Raw genomic sequence first — 16,310 nt, 5'->3', positions numbered from 1 at the left:
GAGGAAGCAAGCCTGCCAGGCTTCTGAGAAAGAGCCCTGTCAGAGAGAAGAGGGGAAGAGGGCAGGGCAGGGGCGGGAGGCGGGGCAGGAGAAAGTTGCCCACAGTTGTCATGAAGCTTCAAGTCTTTCTTCCAGACAGCAGATTGACAGCTAGAGTGGGCAGGGGGAGGGCTGGGCTCTCCCTCCCTCTTCCTCCCAGCACTTCAGGGGCAAAGGAATGGGGGAAAGCAGGGACCCAGGAACACAGAGGTAGAAGGGGGTCACCCAGACACTGGCTCTCCAGAAAGGCCCTGCCCCTGGCCCCTTTCTCTTGGTTGGGGGGGGGGGGTGAAAAGGAAGCCATCTGAATTTCCGAATTTCTCCCTCACTGTCTTTGCTGCTCAGTATGAGCTTGTGTCTCTCCAAGGAGCGTTCGCTCACCTTTATAAGAAGTGGATTCTGCGGCATTCCCTTGCCCCTCCCTCCCACAGGGCATGACGAGAGGCCCCCACCTCAAAGCCAGGGTACCCCAGGTGGGTACCCTGCATTCCTCACCTCAGATGGGAGTCACAATCACACAGCTATGAAGGAGCAGGCACAGTGGTGCCTGCCGGTCTTCAGGCTCTTCTCCAGGTGGGTTTGGATGAATCTCAAATGGTCAGGGGGTGGGGGGTGCGTTTGGGGGTATGTCCTGGGAATTGAGAAGGGGCGTGGTCCAGTCGTCTTACTCAGTGCTAACTTAGTGAGCAGTTGTGTTCCAGGTCCTAGGGGAGGTGCGGGGAGGAAGACAGGGAAGAAGGTGATGGAAATCCCTGCCTTGGCAGGCTCCCCGTCTTGATGTGAGGACAGACGTTCCCCTGATCCTCACACGATAACGGAAACACTTCCTGTGTCCCCTGGCAGATCTCTGCCAGTCCTGCAGCCTGCTTCCAGGACCTGGGGGAGGAGGTGCATGGGCTGCACAGCGGCAGGGCACCATTTTTCTAGAGTTCATGGGCCTTGAATGAGCAGGTTAGGAGCCAGAAAAGGCTCCTAACTGGCAGCTGGGACTCATCCTGTGTGTCGGGACAGGGCCCCCTGGATCCTCTAGCCACGTGGTCTTTGGACAGGAGCAGGAAGCTGCAGGAGGAACATCAAAGACCGGTATTTCCAGCCTACGTAGGATCCTTTTCCACAACATACTTAGACACCAATGGCGCACTGTCCTGCTGTCCAACTCTCCCTAGACTACTGGTTCTGTCTCCCCATGGACCATCAGTCCTATGCCTGGACACTGTCCCTGAGCTCTTCAGCTCAAGGCTAGAGCTCTACCACTTAAGCCACAGCACCACTTCCAATCTCGTCTGCTTATGTGGTCCTGAGGAATTGAACCCAGGGCCTCATGCATGCAAAGTAAGCACGCTACCACTGTGCCACCTTCCCAGCTCCACTCAGCGCTTTTCCCTTCCATCCATCCATGTAGGGTCTCCTGTGGATTTTGTCCTCCCTGATGGCTCCTAACCCCAGGGGACCTTTCCTACACTCACCACTCTCCCTCTCACCAGGAAAGTAGCTTGTCCCAGTGGCTGGGTTATCCTTCATTCTCTTGATTGCATCTATTGCCATCCATTCCAGCTTAGGGCCCTGACTGGTCTCTGGGTGCAGTTGGAAGAGGCTCAAGTCAGGTTCTTCCAAACTTAATCATAGCTACCAGGGAGTCAGAGATGAGGCAGGGATGATGGAGATCTGCAGCCAGCATGGGTAAAAAGCTTTTAAGACCCTATCTCAATCAATAAAAAAGCTGGGTGGAATGATGGCTTCCTCTCATCCCAGCTATGTGGGAAGCATAGATAAGAGAATTATTGTCCAGACCAGTCCAGGCAGAAACACAGGAGTCTATTTGGAAAATAAAGGGTTGGGGGTATGTCTCAAATGGTGGAGTACCTGCCTAGCAAAAACAAGGAAGGTCCTGAATTCAAACCCCAGTATCAGTAAATATATAATATATATATATATGTATATATGGAAGAAATATGTATTATATATGGAAGAGATAAATATATATATATATATATAATTTTGAGATAAGATCTTTAGGATAATACCCCAGGAGTCCATGCAGATAGCAGATAGCTACTGTACCAGTAAATACACAGCTGCTGGGCCAGATCGAAGGTGTTTATTAATGGTAGATGGGCCATAAGTAGGCCAGAGTCTAAGTGTTTGTGTTCCTTAGGCTTCTTGCTACACTCAGGTCTTGGAGTCTCAATGAAGCAGGATGCTGATGGGAGAGAACAGTAGTGGATGTTTACTAATGGACCTTGTCCTTTGACCAGCTTAGCATTGGGCTTAACCACCCAGGGAGCTAAGCATGATCGCTGCTAGTTAACAAGATCAAGGCTAGAGAAGTCCCGGCAAGCTGAGGTCAGGCCGCTAAATGCACAGCTCTGCTTCTACTTGTTCCGAGTTCCCCTTGCTGGGCCTGCTGACCTCAGCCTCCCGCAGCTGCCCTCCTCTGCTGCAGCCCAGCCTCATTCCTGCTCTCGGTCCCTTCTGTGAAGTTTCAGTCCCCTGCTGCCTAGGACTGCACTCAGTAAGCATGGTGGAGCACTCGCTGTGCATTGTGGGTACTGAGAAGGGGCTTGATGGGATGCTGAAAATAGCAGGGTATTGAGGGGTGCACAGAGAGCAGCTCTCTCCACTGCACCACAGAGGGTGTTGATTCAGTGTCTTGAGTGGGGGGTGATTTCCAGCAGGGCAAGCAAGGAAGGATTGAATGCGAGCAGGCGGTGGCAGAAGAAGGGAGCTCTGGACATTAGCATGAGTGAGGCTGTGGCATGAGCTGGTGAGCCCATGGCTGGACCAGCCATGGGGACGGAGCGGCTGGAGCCCTGACTTTCTGCACACCACTCACAAGTTGGATTGGTGTGCTTTCTGCAGCGGGGCAGGGAGAGAAGCAAGTTGCTGGCTAGAAGATGATCAGCGCTTCCATCCTTGAGCTCAGCGATGCCCGGACCCTCCCATGCCCTCCATGCCCTTTCCACTGTCACAAGCTGGGGGCCAGCATGCTCCCTCTCCATCCTCTGCCCTTGTCATTCTCTCCCGGGAGCTTTGGAGGGAGCAGTTGTCTCCTAATCTATTCAGTTCTCTGAGGATTTATCCATAAATCCTAGGTCTCTGTGGACCACGGAGAGCTAGCCTCCCTTCTGAGAAGAGGGTCACAGGCATTTGCTTATTTGCCAAGCCTCGCACAACTGCCCTGCCTGTCTGGGCCAGTTCCACTCACAGACTCCCTGTCCCAACACCCGGGCAGTTTGCATCCTTAGGAACATGCCGCCAGAGGACGCTGTTTCCCAGGATCCTGCGATGTCCTTGAGGAGGGCTGGATTGGGGGAAGGAAGCTCTATGTGGAAGGGGGTAAGGATGGAGGGGGTGATGCTGATGTGGAAGGACAGGACCAGAGAGATGGCAGGCAGGTCACGCAATGGTGAGGACCATCATGAGACCCTCCCTCCCCCACTTAGCCACCCAGAAGAGAAAAATACCCCCTCTCCCTCCACCCTGTGCTGCTGGCCAGTGTCTGTCTTCCTGGTTCTGCTAAGGAAGAGCTACAGGCTGCCCCCTGGTGGCTATTTCCAGCCTTGCTGGCTCTTCAGAATCACTTGGGAATCGCTCATGGTGATCCCACCAAAATCCAACTCTGGGGATTCTGGCTTTGAGGTTGGTTGAGATAAAGGGTAGGCGTTTCTCACCCCATGTTGATACCAGTTAGGGGAAGGATGGGCCGGGGAGGGGTGCCCAGCGTGGGCATGGAGAGCATCCCATGAAGGAGAGTCTTCCAATGGGTCCAGAGCTGCTGGCTGGCAGTCAAGGCAGTCTCTGTCTGACAGTTGTAAAACAGCCTTGATCTGGAGAGACTGCTGGTGCAGTGTGGAGAGGTGGGAAGGGGGTGGGAGGAGACACCCCCACCCCCACCCCAGGCCCTGGGCCTCCCTATGGCTTCTGAATGACCATCTACTTTCTGAAAATCCAATGGTCGCTGAGCCAGGACACCCAACACACCCAGCAAGTGTGACCAGCCCCATGCCTCCGCCAACCTGCCCACCACCACCAGGCTGTGCCCCGCCAGCAGCGGATGGCCATGTGCGGTCATGGGAGGAGCCACGCTCTGTCTGTGAAGAAAGGAAGTCTCCAGCTGGGCAGCTCCTCGCCAAACGCCCTCAACCCACTCTTCTCATTACCATCCCTCCCCGGTCCTGTCTCCTCCCCTCGGGGCCTCATGCTTGTGTGTCCCCCCATACATGTTTTTCACACACACACACACACACACACACACACACACACACCATCATCCTAACCCTGCTGGCTCCTATGGATGTCTTAGAGGTCCACAACCCATCTCTCGTGGAAAGGTTCCAATCCACAGCTTTATTGAATCCAGGGTTGGAAACCTGGCTGCATAACTGGACACCAAGAAGGATGGAGTTGGGGACCAGAAACCTGGTATTCCGCATCACTCATCTACAGTTGGGGCACACCCTCCCTTTACCCCCAGGAGACTGTGTAGGAGACTCTAGGAATGGTGACAAGGACATGGCTGAGGTTTCACAGGGAGTCGACATTTCCTCTGAGCTTGGAGCCTCTGCTCCCTGATCAAAGCAGGTGAGTCTGGCTCTCCTGTCCTAGCTCTGGATGAGGTGCCAAACGTACAGACCTGAGCTGGAGAAAGCATTTCCCTCACCCCCGGACCTTTCTTCATATGGGGGTCACTTTCCTGGGATGCCAGGGCTTGTGAACTGGGCTGCAGGTGGTCAAGGTGAAGTCTCAAGTCCATGGACAGAGGGTGAAAGGGGCCCAGGGTCCAGTGGAACAGATGCTGGAAACTGGGGGCCCTATTCCCAGTTACAGCTCCAGTGCGTCCTCTCTCCCTCCCCGTCACCCGGGACACCAGGTTCTCGCTTCCTCTCAAGGCTAATGGGCAGTGGGAAAGGGTCCTCTCAGAGTCAAGTGCCGTTCCACCGGGCCCGTCCCTTCTAGGCAAGGAGCCCCCGTGCATCTACACTTCGGTGTGCGCTTCTGGCTCTGCACCACCCAGAATGGCCAGCGAGGGCTCCTTGCCTTCCAGGAAGGCCACGATCCCCTGGTTCTGGCTCCTCAGAGCCAGCTGCCAGGGCGTACAGCCCACTCCATCCTGGACGTCTAGCAGGGCGCCGGCCTTGACCAGTACTTTGAGGATGGCTGTGTTGCCTTTTAGAGCAGCCAGGTGAGCAGGTGTCCAGCCCACCTTGTTGCGAGCGTGGACGTCTGCGTGGTGCTCCAAGAGGTGGAGGACACTCAGGAAGGCACCCCTCTGCACCGCCAGGTGGAGGGGAGTCCAGCCTGCCTGCTCGGCAGCATTGGGGTCAGCCCCACCCCGCAGCAGTGCCGAGACCACCACCTCCTCCCCGTGGCGGGCTGCCAGGTGCAAAGGGGTCCAGGCCATGCTTCCAGGAGCACCCACGTCTGCCTGACTCCCCAGCAGCAGGTGGATGATCTCCAGGTGGCCTTTGTACGTGGCTAGGTGCAGGGGCGTCCAGCCCTGCTGCGTGGGCAGCTCGAGGTTCGCCCCATACCTGAGGAGCATCTTGCAGATCAGATACTTGCCCCTGGCAGCAGCCACGTGCAGTGGGCTGTAGCCGCTCTGGTCAAGGGCATCGAGGGTCGCCCCACTTTTCAACAGAAATTGGATGGCCCTCACTTTGCCCCGCTCCACAGCCAGATGTAACGGAGTCCTCAGGTTCCGTTGCCGAACATCCAGCTCCGCCCCCTGGCCGGTCAGCAACTTGACCAGGCTGACGTGGCCAAAGTAGGCCGCCACGTGGAGGGGCGTCTTGCCCTCAGCCTCCTGCTTATTGGGGTCAGCTTGGCGGGAGACGAGGAGCCGGGCCACGTTCTCAAAGTTGTTCTGCACGGCCAGGTGGAGTGGAGTCCAGCCCTCGTGCTCCTGGGCATCCACAAGGGCCCCATGATCCAGAAGCAGGCGGGCAGTACGGTCATCCCCATTCTGGGCCGCAAAGTGCAACGGGGCCCAGCCGTCCTCATCGGCCAGGTTGGCGTCTGCGCCGTGGGCCAGGAGCAGAGCGCACAGGTCAGGCTGCTGGTCCTGGGCGGCGATGAGGAGAGGGGTATAGCCAGAGGCTGTCTGGCAGTCCACGTCCACCTCGTGGGCCAGCAGCAGTTTCACTTGCTCCACGCTGCCCTGGGCCACCAGGAAGTGGAGAGGAGTCACCTTGTTCTCATACACGTGCAGTTCCTCATCACTGGGGACCAAGCTCTCGCTGTCGGAGAACTGCAGGACCTGCCTCAAGTAGTCTCCCGAGTCTGCGGGGGGGGGGGGGGGGGGGGGGGGAAGATGGGTTGAAAACAAGAACCTCCTCTCGGGGCTGGGAAGGTGGCTCAGTGGGAGAGCGCTTGCCTTGCATGCATGAGGCCCTGGGTTCGATTCCTCAGCACCAAATAAGCAAAAAGAAAAAAGCTGGAAGTGGCACTGTGGCTCAAGTGGTAGAGCGCTAGCCTTGAGCTGAAGAGCTGAGGGACAGTGCCCAGGCCCAGAGTTCAGGCCCCACGACTGGACCAAAAAAAAAAAAAGAACCTCCTCTTCCCCCTGATCTTCTCCTCGGCCATTCCCCTGCCTCCTGAAGGGGCTGGGCAGAATCAGAGAGGAGAGGGGTGCGGGCAATGGCCCTCTGGGCATTAAGGATGGAACACATTGGACACTGCTACTGTTAGAGCTCTGGCTCCCTTCTTTTGGAGCGCTGAGCCTGCTGCCCAGAGTGGGGAGGGGAAAAAAAACCTGGGATGCAGGAGGTTTGGGTGTGAATCTTCCTTGACCCTTGAGCCATCCATAACCTCAGCCAGTTCTCTGCCTCTTTGAGCAGCCATATCTGGTTCAGGAAAGGGAAAACAAACAGTGCAGGCTCTTTCTCCCAGTGTGAGGCTAGACTAGGTGGAGACCTTACAGAGGAGCGAAGTCAATGCAAGTCAGAAATACATTCATGGATGGACCATCTAGGAGGTGAACTCTCCCCTAAGGCCTCCAGGCCTCTCTTCTTCTGCTCCACCCAGTGATGAGGTACCAGAATGAATTAAAGACAGTACCTGACCCGCCCCCCACAGATTCTGATGAGAGTTGTCTAGGATGAGCCACAGGCATGGTGGGTTTTCTCGTTTTTCTAAGTAATTCTGTCATGCCTTGAGAATCCATGCTGTACCTCTTAGGTCAAGATCTAGGGAATCTGTTCTTTCAAGGACACGGATAGGAAGAGAAGTGGAGGCAGGACCCCAAGGGTCAGTCAATCTGTCTCTTTGCCTCTATCGATCTATCGATCTATCTATCTATCGATCAATCGATCGATCTGTTTATCTATCTATCTATCTATCTATCTATCTATCTATCTATCTATCTATCTATCTATCTATCTATCTATCTATCTATCTATCTATCTATCTATCTATCTATCTATCTATCGAACTAGTCAGCTGAGGTTTGAGAAAGGTCCATGCCGCCCCAAGTTGGGACAGCCAGGGAAGGCGTGGAGGAAGACCTGTGTTGGACTCCAGGGAAGGTGTGGAGGAAGGCCTGCGGTTGGACTCCACTTCCTCCTCCCCACTGTGAATTCTCAGTTCCCAGTGCAGCACCTTGGACTCACCGTTGTCTGTTAGCTCTGGGCTGACTTCTCCACTGACCTGGTGTGGATTAAGGGCAGATCAGTGCTGTCCTCCCTACCCCCATCCTCCCCGCCACCCCACTCCAGACTCACACCACAACTCTGACCTGGGGAGACCCTCCTCATGTGTCATTGCTTCCATGCCTGGAGGGAAATGTTGAGTGGGACAGACTCACAGCGAGAGGTGGCCCTGGGGCTCGGCCTTTGCTTGGGGGCCGCGTGTCCCCCGCCCTGCATGTTGAGATGGAAGCTACCTGTCTCAAGGGCGATCTCTGCCCCACAAGAGGCAGAGAGAAAGGAGCTCAGCCAGGAGGCCCCAGACAGGGTCAGGACTGCAGAGGACACTAGGGCAGCTGAGGCAGGACCCCACGCACCAGAGACGCTTCGCTCTTCCCAGGGGCCCTAAGCGGTGGCGCCCCAGGTTCTTACAGCACACTCTGAGCAGATGGGGAGACACTGCCCCCCCGATTTATGATCCCGCTGACCTCCCTGGCACATGGAGGCTGGCTCTCCCTGACTGCCGCCCCACTCCAGCAGCCTTGTGAACAACACAGCCTGCACACACACACACACACACACACCACACACACACACACACACACACACACACACACACAGGTCAGTCAGCCCAGCCTGCCACACCCACCTGTCTGGCCCGGTGCAGCGATGGTTTGCAGGACACCTTCCGAGCTAGGGCCTCGCTCTCCAGTTCTGCCACGGGGCTCGGGAGCAGGGACAGAAGCATATCTGTCTCAATGGTGATATCTGCTCCACGAGAGAGAGAGAGAGAGAGAGGAGGTTGCACATTGGCCCATGGTTCTATCCTCATTTTTGTGTTCCCCATGTCCCTCTACAGCCCGTTTTCAGGCCCAGGTATACACTCTCCCCTCCAAGCCTGGACTTGTCAGGGCACAGTGGCCACAGTTACTGACCCTCTGAGGGTCATAGTCCTTTTTCATAGAACAAGGAGACAGGGCCACAGTAGCTCTAAGATCTTGTGCGTGTATGTGCTGTGTGTGCGGGGATGTGCATGGGTGTATACGTGTATGCTGTATATGTGGAGGGGGGTGTATAATGTGTGTATTAGGATTTGTGTGTGGTGTGTGCCCGGTGTGTCTATGGTATGCATGTGTGGTGTGTATACGTGTGGTGTATGTGTGTGTGGCGTGTCTGTGTATATGTAAAGCATAGTGTGTGTTGTGTGTGGTGTGTGCACAGTGTGTGCATACAGTATGCACATGTGGTGTGTGTAGGTGCATGGTATGTGTGTGCATTGCATGTGTGTCCCTATGGAATGTGTCTATGTATGTGCTCTGTATGTGTATTTCTTCATAGTCCCTAAAGGACCTGATAATGTCACTGTCCCTTCAAGCCTGTGATCTCATGTTCTGGAATTTGTTCAGGGCTGGCTGCAGAGCTCAGCATCAAAGGCAGGCTGAGAGTGAGTACTTTCTACACCACCTCCTGTAGACTCACACACCTGGGCACACACAGGTCAGCCCTGTCCCCCGCTGCCTGGTTCCAGTGTCCTCCTGCTGTCCCTGTCATGCAGAGACCCATGGCTTGCCAATCCCTACAGCTGCAGGAGACTGCGTAGCTCTCAGGAGTGGGCTTGAGCCCGGTCTTCTCCTTCCTGCCCCCTCCCCCCTGCCCAGGCCCCCAGGGATGAAGACCTTGGAAGCATGGCCTCTTCTTGGGGTCCTGGTCCCAGCAGCGCCTCATCAGATCTGCCATCTGTTGAGCCTCACCTGGCCACTCATCAGACACAGGCTGCACGGTGGGCCGCATGCCCGTGCCCACATGGATGATGATGGCCATCATGTTGAGCCCTGCGAGAGGGGGTCTGGGCTGGGTAGGTGCTGGGAGGCAGGGGCAGAGGGGTTGGGCAGGAGGGTGGGGGCTGAGTGCTCGAGGAGAGCTAGATTGTGGAGCCATTTTAGGCTCTGATCTGGGTCTCTAGGGTATTAGAGCCATAGCTAAAAGTCTAGGGTGACTTGTGGGAATGAACGGCAGGCAGGACAGGAGGAGGGAGGGTGAGGCAGGAATCCCTGAAGAGCTTCCCTTCCCCAGCACAGACCTGTGGCTTCTCCATCCCTCATGGACCTCAGCCTCCATAACCCCTCCCAGGACCCTGTGGGAGGGGTCGCCATCCGCCCCTGCCCTACCCATGGAAAGCTACAGCCCTCTGCTACCTTCGTATGGTTTCTTCTGAGTGAGGAGCTCCCAGATGACAATCCCAAAGCTGCAATGGGGAAAACGCTCCCTGAGAGACTTGACAGATATCCCCAGCCAACCCCCCCACCCCCACCTGCCACACACACACACACACACACACACACACACACACACACACACACACAAAATCTGGGTCTATCAAATCTCAGGCAAATTCTCTCCAGTAGGAGTCCCTTCCACACAGGAGGGAGAGGCCGGGTCTCACCTTGGTCATGTCCCCTCTGTTGGCCATACCCACTAATTGGCAGGGTATGCCATGAAGCGGATTCCTCTCACCTGTACACATCATATTTGGGCCCCGGGGCCTGGTTACTGTCCAGGATCATCTCAGGCGGGATGTAGCTGAGCGTGCCCCGCAGAGCTGACCTCTCGATGTACTGCATCCGGGTCGACTGTTCCATCCACTTGGACAGGCCAAAGTCAGATATCTGGGAGAGAGGCAGGGATGGGCATGTAAAAGAGTCCTAGCCACAGAAGACACTGTTGGCTCTCAGTAGATGTTATTGCAGAATAGTGTAATAGATTCCTTCTACACTGTCTCCTGGCTCTGTCACTTGGATTCAACTTCCATGAGCTCTGTTCTTCCTACCTGAATAGGCCCTGAAACATTACAGCACCTATGTTCTTCTCCATTTCCAACCACTGGGTCACTCCTTCACCAACTGGCCATTCATTGATGTACAAAGGGGTAGGGTCCAGCACCACAGTCTGTACCTATATAAGGGCCTCAGGTAGGGTGTGCACACATTTCACAAAGGGTTATTATACCTGCAACAGGGGATAGTAAAATGAAGAGAGGCAGAATGTACACCGTGGTAGCCTGTTGGGGTAGTTCAGAAATGGCCTCTCCAGGGTCATGATGGTTAATTGGAGAACTAAAAGCTGATTAGAACTTTATTTAGATAAAGAGAGGGGAAGGGGCAGAGAGCATATGCAAATGTTCTAGGGTAGAAATGAGGATGCATGTTCTTGTAGCTGATGGTTCAAAGCCAGCCCAGGCCTCAAATCCATGAACCTCTTATCTCCATATAACCACCCAAAAAGGGGTAGAATGCTAGCTGAGAGCACTAAAGCTCAGGGAAAGCATCCAGGCCCTGAGTTCAAGCCCCAGGACTGACACAAAACAAAGAGGAGAGGCAGGAGATTGGCTAGGGTCCTCACCTTGACGTGCATGTTGTTGTCTAACAGGATGTTGCCCGGCTTGAGGTCCAGGTGGAGCAGCGGTGGTTTAATACTGTGGAGGAAGTTCATGGCCAAGCTGGTCTCATGGATGATGCGGAATTTGAGCTGCCAGCCAAGCCTGTGGGCAGGCAGCATCTTCTCCAGGGAGCCGTTGGCCATGAACTCCATTACAATGCCCAAGGGCTGTCTGCACACCCCATAGATGGATACGATGTGTTGAAACTTGACCTTTTCCATTTTGGCGGCTTCTTCAATGAGGCAATTCACATCAGAGCTACCGAGAGTGAGGAGTGAGAGATGGAAGAGGATAAGCCGTCAATTACTAGAGCAATCAGCAGAACACACAAACACAACCCGATGCCAAGCAGAGGAGACCCAGAGAAACCTAGACATGTGCGCAGCTTGCATGAAAGCTCAGTGTCAGGAAGCCACAAGATAGGAAGTGAGGCGTTTGCAGACTTAGGAGCGAGTGCATTCTGCAGAGCAACTCATGCAAAGCACTGTACCACAGCCTGCCATTTATCCCGAGTGCTTGTTTACTTGTTTATCTCCCCCAGCAGATTTCAAGCCCTCAGAGGACCAATATTCTGCCTTATGCTTCTGTTTTAAAATATCATTGATTGCCGTTTTGCTTATGAAAGCAATACACATACCTTGTAGAATGCCTAGGGAATATCGAGAGCTGTTTAAAAAAGAAGTTAAATCACCACAAATCCAGCCTTGTGGAGTTGGCCTCTGTCAACAGTTTTAGAATGTTCTTTTAGGATACATTTTCATGCTGTCACTTTTTACTTTCTCCTTCTTCTGGCTCCTTCCTCCTCTTTCTTTGGGCCATACAGCACGAGGGGCCAGAATCTAGGTTTTCCACCTTGCTATTCATGGCTACGGGGCCTTTATGCACAAGGGGTAGTTAGCGATCTGTGTACTCACTCCAGCACATTGCCATGCACTGCACAATAGACTGTTTGCAGATGGTGGAGATGGGAATTAGGGAGAAATGATGGTGTTAAAAGCTGGGATGGGACTGGGCACCGGCGGCTCACGCCTGTAATCCTAGTTACTCAGGAGGCTGCGATCTAAGGATCGCAGTTCAAAGCCAGCCCGGGCAGGAAAGTCTGTGAGACTCTTCTCTCCAATGAGCCACCAGAAAACCAGAAGTGGTGCTGTGGCTCAAGTGGTAGAGCACTAGCCTTGAACTGAAGAGCTCAGGGACAGCGCCCAGGCCCAGAGTTCAAGACTGACCAAACACAAAACAAAACAAAAAGCTGAGATGGTTCTGCAGGCTGATAGTACTGGAACTTTCCTCCAAGGCCTCCTCAGTCTCCAGGAATAGTCACCTGCCAGCTCTCCTGCATCTGAGCAGGGGCTTCTCCTAACAGAGCCAGCGTCCACTCCCCAGGCGGCAGAGCTGACCGATTTACTGCCCCCATCACTCTCAGTTCCAGCCACAGAGGTTCTTCCCCACCCTTCTGCTTCCCTGACTTCCTGCTACACTTCCTTTGCACCCTCTGTGGCCTGCTCCTAGAACACGCTCTCCTTCTGGCCTCCATTACTCACACTCACTCTGTTGGTCAGGGGGTGGAGACAAAACGAACTCCATTTTGAATATATCAGGAGTTTCCTCCCCTACCCCTGAGAATCAAAATACTGGTTTCTCACAAGATCCCAGGGTCAGGACATATGCTGTTTGTTGAGACCCCAGGAAATGAGGAAAGCCCTGCTGATAGTTGTGATGAGGTTGTGAGATATGAGCCTGGTTTGGTTATCAGTAGCCCAGACAGGATCTGAATAGCCCAGACAGGATCTGAATAGCCCAGACAGGATCTGAGCCTGGTTTGGTTATCATTAGCCCAAATAAGATCTGTAGCCCTGTTTGGTTAACAATAGTAGAATAGCCCAGCCACCCTCACCCCTCCACGAAGGAGTAGCCTTATCGCTACCCCCAGGAGTAAGACTATCCTCCTGCTTTTCGTGGGCCAATTCAATCCAGAATGATAGTTTAGTTCAAACAGATACTACGAGATGGATTGTAACCCCATTGGCCACTGACATAAATATGCAATCTTTATGGGTGTGTTACAATCCCATTGGCCACCTGCATGTGGCCAGGCTTGACCACATGGATTTTTGCCTTTAAAAACCCTAGCTTGTGGGCCGCTTGGGGTCGCAGTTTCAGCTCCTGAGTCTGTGCTGCAACCCTGGTCAGCTCTCCACTTCCCCAATAAAGTCATCTTTTTACATGAGGCTGTCTCTGAGGGGTGGACTCTTTGCCCATAACAACTCTTCCCACTGCAGCTATAACGTGTGACTTTTCTCTGGGAAGCCTTTTTTCTGGGAAGCCTTTGGTGACCCAGGCAAGACTCTGGATTAATGAGCTCTCCTGGGTTTATGACCTCACATCAACCTCTAGGCGTTCTTACCCATCTCGTAGTAACACACTTGCTTGGGGTTAGTTGCTTGGGTAATGTGTTTTTCCCCCAGGATACAAACACTGGGGAAGCAGGGCCTATCTTCATCATTCATTGCCTCCCAGGGTTCCGTTCAGTGACTGAAGCATAGTAGGGAAACAATAAGCGTTCTACTGCATGAGTAAAGGGATGGAAGATCTAGTAAAGGAATTCACAACACACTTCTAGCCTCGTGCTTTGTACATAGAAGGCCTTACTCACCATGAACTCCCTTACCCTTTCCCACCAGCTAATTTCCAGCCCTCAGGAAGGAATTACAGTGGGAGCTAGCACCCTTGTCTAATGTGCCCGTGTGTCAAGCACCATCAGTCTCTTTTTGTTTCTGCAAATCTTAGAAGGATCTGATCCTATTCTAAAGCCAGCAGGTGGATGTTGAGTGGCTGGGGGTTAACCTTAGTCTGTCTCTGTTTGCCATTCTCCATGTGGAGTGGGGGTGGTTGAGGCTCTCCAGGAATGAAAGGACTGGCTGAGGTGGTGTTTGAAGAGTTTTTATGGTGCCAGCAGAGAACATGTCAAAGAATATCTAAGTCAGGTGCCAATCAACCCCTGATATCTCAGGAGTCTGGGGAGGAAGATGTGGCTTTCCTGCTTGGATTTAATATTCCAAGTGTCTCCTTCCTGGCTCTAAGGGAGCTTACAATACAGCTGGGGCATGGAAACCACCAGGAAAGAAACCAGAACCCATCTCAGTAGTACAGCAGCGATGAATGGGAACAGAACAGGGAAGGCCAGAAGAGAAAAAGAAAAGCATGCCCGTGTGTGTGTGTGTGTGTGTGTGTGTGTGTGTGTGTGTGTGTGTGTGTGTGCCCTTAATCCAAGTACCCATAATGCTAGCCTAAGACAATAAAGGATGGGACATCAGAGTACTTCCGATTTGACATTCTAATAGGAGCTACTGGAGAATCAGTAAAGGCCTGGCCAAGCTAGGAGACCAGCACCCTGGGGAGACTACACCCCCCCCCAAACCTTCTCAGCCAGTAGCAAACCAGTGTGGACTTGGGGATAAGACAAGGTAGCTCCTTACAGGTCACTGAGCAAATTGCCACACCTCTCAGTAAGCTCACACCTGGCCTGAGAGGCTGGGGTGGGGACAAAGAGGCAGTAAGGGGACAGCCGGCATCCGTGTCACTACACCCCTGGGAAAGAGGCAGGACAAGTTTATGAGGTCAAAGGCTTTTGGGGGGAGGGTGGTTCCCATTCACCTTTGACCTCGGTTGGTTTCACAAACAGGCATTGCACATCTGGTGTATTTCATGTACAGACGAAGACAAGGCCGAGCCTGGGAAGCTCAGGACACTGGCCAGGGACGGCCCTCCCTCTCAGACCCAGTCCACCCCTCCCTGGACCCAAAGCACAATCTGGCCTCAGTTTCTTCTCTGAAGCAGGAGGGGAGAGGGTAGCGGGTACCTGCTGGCATCGTGCTGGACGCACGGGGAGCATTTGATGGCATACTGGGTTCTCCAGCGCTTGTGCCGTGCCTGGAACACCTGGCCGAAGCCACCGCTGGCTACTCGATGCCAGTCATCCTCGAAATCATCTCGCGTGAAGACCAGAAGGCTGCCTAGCCGCTGTTCCATGGCGTTGGCGGCCATGGGGTCCCGAGGCCGCTTTGGCCTGTGCCTGGCCTGCGAGGCCTGCAGCCTGGGACTCCTGGCTTCCTGCTCCTCAGGTTCTGGGAGGGTGGGGATGGTGAATGAACTGGTCTTCCCTCCTCCTCCACTCAAGAGTGCCATTCAGACCAGCCCAGGCAGGCAAAGCCCAGCCCTGAGCCTGAGGCTCGGGGAAGGGTAAGGGGAGTTGACTACTCAGTGCCTTCCCCTCAAGCTCCGCCTTTGATGATTAACTCTTGAACTGCGGAGGAACTGAGGAGCTGAGGAACTGTCTGTCCTTGCATGGGGGGGGGGGGGGGAGGGAGAGCAAGGACCCATCTGGCAATCAGAAGCTCATCTCCCCAGCAAGTATGGGGTTCAAACTTCTGTTACAAGGATGTGTTTGCTTGTTTGTTTACTAGTAGACTTGCTGCTCTCCAGGCTAGCCATGAGGGTCAGCAGGAGGGGAGTAGGGAGGGGAGACAGAACTCCCCTTCCTGGTGCTGCTCTCTGGGGTCCAAGCCAAGGTGTGGACCTGGGGGAGGGGGGTTTCCTGGCCCTGTTATCAGGGGTGGCTTCATGCCAGAGAGGAGGCCCCAGGGATGGCTTCATGTGTTAGGAGGACTTCAAAACAGTGGTGGGTGGCCAGGAATCCGGCCTGAGAGCTCAGAGCAGAGAGTTGAGGGCGGAGGGGGGAAGGTGAGGGAGGGATGTCTTTGTAGAGCCTTAAAATTTGTCTTTAAGTAGTTGTACAAAGGAGTTGCCAGCAGTCACTAAACAGGACCCTGGGAGGGGATGATGAATGCAGTTTATGGACACAATATGTCTTGGTGGTGTCAGCCCTTTCCACATTCTCACATTGTTCTCCTCCCTACCCCTTCCCTCACTCTTACATTGGATTCATGCTGCTGAGGAATCTCTGGTGGGGTGGACAGGCTTAACTAGCTCTCTCCTACAGCTGAGCAGGGAAGTCTACAGACATCTCCACAGCCACCGAGTTCCACTTGAACATCTACCAGAGGAACGAACGCCTGGCCTTGGGTTCAAACCTAGAGGACCCCTAAAGTGTGTCACCAAGTCACCAGTCTCCCAAGGGACAGTGCAGACATAACACATCAACAGGAACTCATAGTAGGAAGAGCTAGTGCACATAACATCTTAGGGTGAATCCT

The 16,310-nt window shown here is 54.0% G+C and overlaps 1 protein-coding gene across 1 annotated transcript; it reads right to left on the bottom strand.

Annotated features, from left to right (window-relative positions):
• Positions 1 to 5,014: 5,014 nt before the first annotated feature.
• Positions 5,015 to 15,162, bottom strand: Ankk1 (ankyrin repeat and kinase domain containing 1). The gene is made up of 8 exons (XM_042682997.1): positions 14,957 to 15,162; positions 11,061 to 11,355; positions 10,176 to 10,327; positions 9,857 to 9,906; positions 9,338 to 9,493; positions 8,311 to 8,429; positions 7,647 to 7,683; positions 5,015 to 6,318 (listed from the first exon to the last, which is right to left on the bottom strand). The coding sequence occupies exons 1-8, from the start codon at positions 15,139 to 15,141 to the stop codon at positions 5,015 to 5,017; spliced, it is 2,298 nt and encodes a 765-aa protein (XP_042538931.1). The 5' UTR covers positions 15,142 to 15,162.
• Positions 15,163 to 16,310: the final 1,148 nt, after the last annotated feature.

The sequence above is a fragment of the Dipodomys spectabilis genome, unplaced genomic scaffold (assembly GCF_019054845.1).
Source record: "Dipodomys spectabilis isolate Male_0828 unplaced genomic scaffold, ASM1905484v1 ptg000076l, whole genome shotgun sequence".
NCBI classification, from domain to species: domain Eukaryota; kingdom Metazoa; phylum Chordata; class Mammalia; order Rodentia; family Heteromyidae; genus Dipodomys; species Dipodomys spectabilis.
The sequence above is the reverse complement of the archived record's forward strand: the minus strand, read 5'-3'. Positions and strand labels throughout refer to the sequence as shown.

What these genes read in the sequence shown, in the direction of transcription:
- Ankk1 (XM_042682997.1), bottom strand. Translation starts at nt 15,141, where the DNA reads ATGGCCGCCAACGCCATGGAACAGCGGCTAGGCAGCCTTCTGGTCTTC. An exon ending in GTCCAGCACGATGCCAGCAG is followed by an intron (nt 11,356 to 14,956) that starts GTACCCGCTACC and finishes CACTCTCGGTAG; the next exon opens with CTCTGATGTGAATTGCCTCA. An exon ending in TCAGAAGAAACCATACGAAG is followed by an intron (nt 9,494 to 9,856) that starts GTAGCAGAGGGC and finishes CCCCTCTCGCAG; the next exon opens with GGCTCAACATGATGGCCATC.